The sequence below is a fragment of the Mizuhopecten yessoensis genome, unplaced genomic scaffold (assembly GCF_002113885.1).
Source record: "Mizuhopecten yessoensis strain PY_sf001 unplaced genomic scaffold, ASM211388v2 scaffold855, whole genome shotgun sequence".
Classification (NCBI taxonomy): Eukaryota; Metazoa; Mollusca; class Bivalvia; order Pectinida; family Pectinidae; genus Mizuhopecten; species Mizuhopecten yessoensis.
Genome location: NW_018403755.1, coordinates 334,326 through 342,760, shown reverse-complemented (window position 1 = coordinate 342,760; position 8,435 = coordinate 334,326). Strand labels below are relative to the sequence as shown.

Sequence of the window (8,435 nt, the reverse complement as noted above, 5' to 3'; positions counted from 1 at the left end):
TCACAATGGTAAGGTGGTAGAAATAATCACAATGGGAAGGTGGTAGAAATGATCACAATGGTAAGGTGGTAGAAATTATCACAATGGTAAGGTGGTAATCCGTAGACATGTACAGTTATCAATGGGAAGCACCTTCATTTGTAGACTTCTTTTTATTAAGATTTTTATCAAGATCATGGTCATATATATATGCTGTCGGTCATTAAAAGGTTTTTCATTTCTGTGATGTCAAATTATATATAATAAGGGAGCAGAGTTAAACAGTTTGTAAGGTTTTAAAAAAATGACAAAGTTTTACAGACAATTATCTAAAAACATTTATAATCATGGACATGTGGTTCTAAGTTCACAGCTTGTGATGCCGAGCACGCCTCAAACTGAAGATAACCAAGTAAACCTAGAACTCTGTAGACAATGAACGCCTGTGTGTGGAGTTATCTAATGACTCTGGTTCAGTAGCTGTTACTCCAGCAGGAACACTGCCAGGTCTGAAGTGATGTGGTGTTGGATGTTGGGGGGGGGTCTGTGCTCGGTAACAATTAAACAACTTCCTCTGTCCCAGAGGTCAAATCCACCTGTAGGTTTGTTCCATTTAAAATAGGAGGCGCCACTCCACAGTTACACTCGCCAGTTGCCGGAGCGATCCTGTCGTAATGGTTGCCATTGGTATGACAGAGAGTCACATGACATGTATGGTAGGAGTCGACCTTGGAACACTTTAGGCGAGGCGAGAACAGTAACCAACGATACTCGTCCCCCGTGTGGTCAGGGGACAGAATGTAGATGTCACGCTGGAGAAACGAGGCAGCTCCGTATATCTCCGCCTGTGTAGCCCAGACACCATCCTTCCTCATCTCTTGAAAGTGATCCTCTATGGAACGATTGTCGATGAATTGTTCAAAATCTTTCGGGAATTTTTCCATGATGTCAACCATAGCCTGTCTAATCTCACCATGACAACTTTCCACTCCGTAAATGACTTTGCTGAGAGCACGAAAGAAACAATTTCCATCGCCCCGGATGTAATCGACAATGCCTCCAAAGCTGCTGATGACTTTTCTAATAATTTTATAGGCTGGGTAACTCGGAGGGGCAGATATGTTACGATTATCTGAAGGTGTCTTGGCAAGATTTTCTTTTGGAGTTTCAGAAGATTCCTTTGTAGGGGTTGTGACCTTAGCCTTGGGAGGGGGTAGATTGACAACTAGTTTTTGGCACTCACAATCTTCATCACACAAATCATAAAATTCACCTCTAGAGTTAAGAATTCCTGACAGGTTATCACTCTTTTTTAGAGACGGATTTGTCTTTTTGTAAGATCTGACTTCCTCCTCTTCCTCATTATCAAGGATGATATACATGTTAGATGACCTCAACGTCCTTAGTTTGGAGAGAATAGGGGTACTACTGCCCGGGGACTTTGGTAAGTCAACTTTGAGTTCAACATCATTCTCTTCCTTTCCCATGTCATAGCCATACGATGCTGCTATCTGAGCATCAATATCCTCATAATCACACTTACTCGACGACTCATATGGCCTCTGGAGGCCTGTACATATGAGATCTTCCCGGGATCGTTCCGGTCTAGCCTCTATATCACTAGCCACATACCTGTCCGATGGCCTTGACCCATATCTAGAAGTTCTGTTATATAAATCTGACCTGGACCGGAGAGTTCTTTCACTTTCATCACTCGACCTTGTACGCCTTGTATACTCATTAGTTTTTAATCTTTCTCCATTAGCATTGCTGTTTGAATTAGTTCTGTCGTCGTCGAGAGGGCTGACATGTGAACCTCTCTGACTTCGGTCCTGATGATAATCATCATAATCAGATGTCTGATTGTATTCACAAACACGATCGTCATACATACCAGACATCCTTGACCTTCCTGTTGTTAAATGTTCAATCTTAATCGGTATCGAATGTTCAACACCTGACCTAGGCCTTGACCTATGGTCATCACTAGTCCGAGAAATCTCATTTGAGTCTAAGATAGAATTAGGAACAACAGGTTCCCAGAAATCTGCGGAAATCTCCTGCGATACCTCCGGCACAGTGTATTCTCTGAGTCGCTGGTAAGGCTGGCGGGACACAGGGGCCGCTGTGATTGGCTGTGACCACTGACCCCAGGTCGGCATAGCAAGTCCTGGATGGCCGTACATAGCACTCGCGTCAAACAACAGCGGCTGAAGTTTCATATTAACTGTGATTACTGGTCAGAAGACGGTCACTGTATGGTCAGTGGGACCAGATTTCTTGGGCCTTCTTCACTGGAATATTGCACTGAAAAAAATAAAAAAATATAACACATTTAATTCACATACCCAGTATTATAATTTGTGCAAAGAATTTCCAAATGAAAACAAATTGTTGTTTATTAGGCTTGATTTGTAAATGTATGAATTACCTTAAAAACTTAAGGTACTTCTTATTTGTAATTAATACAACACCGAGTTGGAAAATAATTGAGTCATTTAAATCTAATACTCAGTTTCTACAACCAATGTACTTATATAGAATTTGTAGCAAGAATTATTGAGTGAAAATTAACAGTCTGGGTCAGAACAAAAAAGATCAGGAGGAAATTAAGCTATATATATATATACTTAGAGATAGTCAGAAACCAGAGCATTTTACAGATATATATATATAGTATTAATACCTACTGAATAAAATGGTTGAATCTTTAAAAAGATTATTATTAAGGTGTATTACCAGCTATGGTAAAACTATGTATATTTAAAGCCCACAAACTTATTTTGTTTTATGTATATAGCTAGACGTCTGAGTGTGTACATACCTATCAGGTGGTTTTCACACAGAGTATTACAGATTGTAACATCAGATATGATTTAGTAAACTAGGATGATGTATAGGCTGGCCTTGATACACTTATAAAGCCAGTCCCTTTTGATACTACAATGTACATGACTTTGAACGTCGGCTTAGGTAGGTACCACAGACTGTGGCAGTGTGACCCATGCCTCGTTATATATATAAGTATAACCGAGGAAAGTCATACCTATATAAAGTAGCCCCGGTACACAGTACATGTGGCCATGACTGTGTAAAGATGATGTCATTTAGAACAACAGTCCAATGCCAGTCACCCTTATTCCTGTACTGGGTGTAATCACGATATCATGATCAAGGTTAAGTGACTATAGTCAACAGATCAGACTTATACACAATCACACTCACAGGGGAAAAAAGAGGCACATGTAAGATATTCTTTTTGGGGTACCCAAGTTATGCTTTTTGAGAAAAAAATCAATGTCTAAATGGGGTTATATTTGAGGTATACAGAATTCCTTTTTGCTTGTGATAACAAACTCTTACAATGTAACATTACTACCACAATATAATAACCTGCAAAAACTCACTGTAGGTGTTATGGGGGTTTATAAATATTCCTCAATATTTTCAGCTTTATAATGAAGAACATTTAAGCGTCAATATAATTATTGTGCCAAAACATATATGTTAAACTATATTTATAACTTCCACAACTGCATGTATGGTATATATATATGTGTGTATAGTACCGTGCAATACCTTAGGGCAACTACTGGTAGCTATATATATAGTTGACATATAATGATATATCGGGTGTAAAAATAGAACTCAATAATTGTAGGTCATGGGAGGGTTCCTTCTACAGTTTATGTGCCATAATGTACTGTACATATATCTGGTATATCAGTTAATCACTTCATCACTCAGCAGAACTACGTAATAAGTGTGTAGAATACTACATACTACACAGAACGTCTGATACTGAAAATAATATCCTTTTTATAGATAATGACTGACATAATTATTTCGTAAACTTGAAAATATTCTTTCCTAATAAATAAAGAAAACATAATATTTGCCAACAAGATATTACATCTACAAATGCAACATGTAACAACTGCAAACTGTAAATTTAATCTTAGGCTTCAATTCTTTCTCGGATGTTATATATTAGTATAGGTACTAGGCCCTGACTAGACATTTTAAGCAGCAATGCAATGCAATGATTCTTTATATTTCCAAGTGATCAATGATATACTGACAGAGTATCGATCAGTACTCGTGATACAGACTAATTGAATCTGACTAATTAATATTACTTCTAGATTGATGCAATAAGTCATAATACATCATGTGCCATACATAATCAAGAACTATATATATTCTTTCTATAATGTTTTGTTAAACTGAACATGCTTGTGAGAGTTAATTATGTCTATAATCTGATATGACTAATTAAACTGTAAAGAAGCCTTTTATCACCTAGTCGATCTGATACCTTTTCTGCACACAGGAACAGTCATATTTTTTTAACTTATTGCAACTTCCAACACAAAAACTGACTTGAAATCCCAGCCATTTATTTAATTGTTAGGACCATTTTATTGACAGAAACAAATGCCTGTGCTTGAACAGGTCCAGTACACTCTGCCGATCGAGCTATATAGCTGTAAAGAACTATAATAGCTGTTTTGACCTATCTGAAATACAATGTAGGTCTTTTGAGCTATTTTCAAGTGATTTTCTTTTTTAAGGAAAACGAAACAAAGTCGCTTTTATAAGAAGATTGTATCATTAGATTGATAACAAAAGACATTAAATATAAGTATTCTTTTTAAAAAATAATGATGTAAAAAATCGGAAATTTTACATTATGAAAAATGAAAATAAACATATATAGCTCAATACAGCTATAAGTTAGAAGGTGTATATAGCTATATAGGTCTTTATAGCTATATAGCTCAATCGGCAGAGTGTACTGGACCTGTTGAAATGTGTATGTCATAGGACGAGGAAAAGTGATAAAAATAGTGCTGGCGCCAGGACTCGAACCCGCGACCCATGGCTCTCCAGCCCGATGCTCTACCGCTGAGCTAACGGGAAATTCCCTACAGCTGACGCTTGTAAGGCAACCTAATTAAAACACATCTTTTACACTTGCATTATATAAATATAATCTACAGACAGGTAATTCTTAAATGTCCAAGTTTGTGGCATGACAATACACAGGCGCTCTCTACTATGAAGTGTATACACTATCATACAGGACCTCTGTAACAAAAGGTGTACTCACTTCGGTGATCAGGTTCGGCACAACGGCGCATATGGTTGAATGCACTTCGAATCTACTTTCACTATACTTTATAAAAAAATGTACTTCACTATCTTTATTAAAAATCGCTATTTATATGGTTATCATAAACAACTTTTGGTTGAACTTTTTTTCGTGTTTTGACATTTTCGTGATTTTAGATGTCCCGACTTTTCTAAGGCTTCAAAGGTCTTGAAATACTTTCAAAACCGAACTGTTCAACCAAAAGTTGTTTGTAATAACCAATAGATATGGCGATTTTCAATAACGTAGGTGAAGTACAAAATTTTGATTTTTTTATATAGGATAGTGAAAGTAGATTCGAAGTGCATTCAACCATAACATACAAAGATGTTACCCAAATGCAGGATTATTACCCATATGCGCCGTTGTGCCCAACCTGTTGATTTGGTTAATAAAATCAACAGGTTTTTCACCAGCGTAAACAACTCGGACTATTGTCGATTCGTTCCATAGAAACTCAACTAAAGGCCCCTCGATAAGTAAAACCCTGGTGTCGGCACTGATCCAATGTCATTTTGACTATGCTTCTAGCTGCTGGTTCGAAAACATATCCAAAAAACTTCGACAAAAAGTACAAATTACACAGAATAAAGTGGTCAGATTTGTTCTGAAACTTGATAATAGATCAAGAGTCACCCATTGGGAATTGGAACAAGTTAATATGTTGGATGTTAGGAGCAGGGTGAAACAGCTCCGTTTTAACCATGTCTTTAATATTCAACATAACAAATGTCCATCCTATATGAAAGAAAATTTTACTAGAACAGAGAAAAAACACTTTACCAGGAACAGTGATCTGAATTTCAACATTCCTTATATAAAAGGTGTGGAATCATCATCTTTTTTCTATAATGCTATCAAAGATTGGAATAACTTACCACATTCAATAAAATCTGTCGATCACAAGATGAAATTCAAAAGCGAGATAAAAAAGTACTTACAAGTTTTGGCAAAAAATGATTTTGAGCAAGAATTTGTCTTCTAAAGGTAATTTTTATTCTATCCCAGTGGATGACTCTAAACTTCTTCTAAAAATATATGATGTATTACCAAAGTTTTAACTAAAGTACCAATATAATATGTACTTTTTATAAATGTTATGGAACATTTTATTACCATCATCCTCAATCTTTATTTTATTAAAAGTCATTTTTATATATGTATTATACCCCAAATTGCTATAATTTGTTAGACAGATAATAGGTTGGTAGGGATTGTCCAACCACCTGTTGTCTGTTCTACACACAAGTACCACAGTATAAATGTATATCTTATATTGTTACTTAATATCTGCAAGAATGACATCATCTTGCTTTATGATATGTACAGTGATACATATAACTGATATTTTAATATTACAAGTGGAAACAACATCATGCATAGCCCCACATATATATATTATCAGAAGGAAATCATATTTGCTAATGACAACTCCATCTTATACCGTCAAATAAAATAACATCTTATTTTGATGAAATAATATATCATCATCATATTTGACCAATTACAACTTATTCTATTCATATATATATTATTACGAGAAATTATACCATCTTATATTCATATTATAAGGTCAAATCCTTAGGACCTTTTGTTATCTAAGTAATTAAGATCTATACTAGAGGACCCCATTGGAAATAAGCTGCCACCCAGCTTTCATGGGATATCCTAGGTTAAAGCTTAGTCAAACAGATACATTGTAATTATAGTGCTCCAAAATTTGTGATATTAACTTTGATGTGATAAGCTAAATACTGTGATAAATCTGTGATTATTATGCAATTGAAATCTGTGATCATATGTGATATTTGTACATGCATCTTGCTTTTACCGAATAAATATTATTATTATTAAGTTTAGATTTTAATTTGGTCCACATTTACAAGGACCCAAAAAGTGTCCGTCCAAACAACATCTCTCTCACTATGACATTTGTAACTAGAGCTAGAATCACTGATCTTCTAATAACAAACTTACCCAATATACTTCTTTTCGATCAATTCTCAATACGTTTTTCACAGACTGTTAGAATGTCGTTGAGTAAAGTTTAAGTAGTGGTTTTTATACGATGATACATGTTAAGCTACTGGTGACTAAACACTCACCTGCTGGTGACAGTCCCCAACAAATTCTGCTGATAAATCAATCTTGTCCGTACTACGTCGTCTCCATTCGTACCCGAACACTGTTCCGAGAAAAAGTTCTCGGGACAAAGATAATTCCGTGACTGTTCGTTCGATTCAATTAGTTTGTCTGGCTATTTTAGAAAGTTTTGTTTATGATTCATTCAATATAATGAACCTTATGTGTGTATTTATAACCTGGCGCATATGTGAGTCATCTTCCACATTCCAGATCTAGCCAGCATCGCTGAGCGTTGACTCGGGCAAACTAGAGCATTCGACGTAAACAAAGTCACGTGATCTGATCTTGATCGTATTGTCGATCGAGGTCTTCGAGACGTTTAAACTGCTAGACCAGACCAAGTCTCAGGGAGGGGGTTATGGCAAAGATATCGGTGGGGGTGGGTGTGCATGTGTGTGAGAGGAAAATGAATAACAACATTTTACCTAGGGTACATTCGCGTATCCGGTTGAAACGGTTGAACATGTAAAGAAAACGACAGGTACAGATTTGGACCTGACCGAAACTAAAATGCTGACTATTGCTAATTTGCGTTATTTCTTTCTTAAACAATGTCAAGTCACATGTAATTTTTAAGATACGCTATGTCATTTAGTGGACGCGTGAGAGAAGGATATAATATTCTTGATTGTTTTTAGCTCACCTGGCACTTCGTGCCAAGTGAGCTTATGCCATGGCGCGGCGTCCGTCGTCCGGCGTCAATATTTTACTTTAAACGACTTCTTCTTAATAACTGAAAGGCCTAGGGTGTCGATATTTGGCCAGAAGCAAACTTGGATAAAGGGCTACAAAGTTTGTTAAAATTCATGACCTTCACCTATTTTCAAGGTCACAGGGGTCAATATGTCAAAAACTTTAAACATCTTATTCTCAATAACCAAAGTGCCCAGGGAGATGATATTTGGTCAGTAGCATGCTTGGGTGAAGGGCTACCAAGTTTGTTCAAATGAATGACCTTCAATTATATTCAAGGTCACAGGGGTCAATTGTATTAAAATAACCAAAATGCTCGGGGTGATGATATTTGGCCAGTAGCATGCTGAGATAAAGTGCTATAAAGTTTGTTTAAATGAATGACCTTCACCCATATTCGAGGTCACAGGGGTCAAATATGTTAAAAACTTTAAACAACTTCTTCTCAATAACCAAAATGCCC

At 36.3% G+C, this 8,435-nt stretch overlaps 1 protein-coding gene across 1 annotated transcript; it reads right to left on the bottom strand.

The window, feature by feature from the left end:
- Positions 1 to 360: 360 nt before the first annotated feature.
- On the bottom strand, positions 361 to 7,543 carry LOC110453458. Its single transcript, XM_021502415.1, has 2 exons — positions 7,240 to 7,543; positions 361 to 2,286 (listed from the first exon to the last, which is right to left on the bottom strand). The coding sequence occupies exon 2, from the start codon at positions 2,199 to 2,201 to the stop codon at positions 540 to 542; it is 1,662 nt and encodes a 553-aa protein (XP_021358090.1). The 5' UTR covers positions 2,202 to 2,286; positions 7,240 to 7,543; the 3' UTR covers positions 361 to 539.
- Positions 7,544 to 8,435: the final 892 nt, after the last annotated feature.

Excerpts from the sequence above, each read along its gene's own strand:
- LOC110453458 (XM_021502415.1), bottom strand. The coding sequence starts at position 2,201 with ATGAAACTTCAGCCGCTGTTGTTTGACGCGAGTGCTATGTACGGCCAT.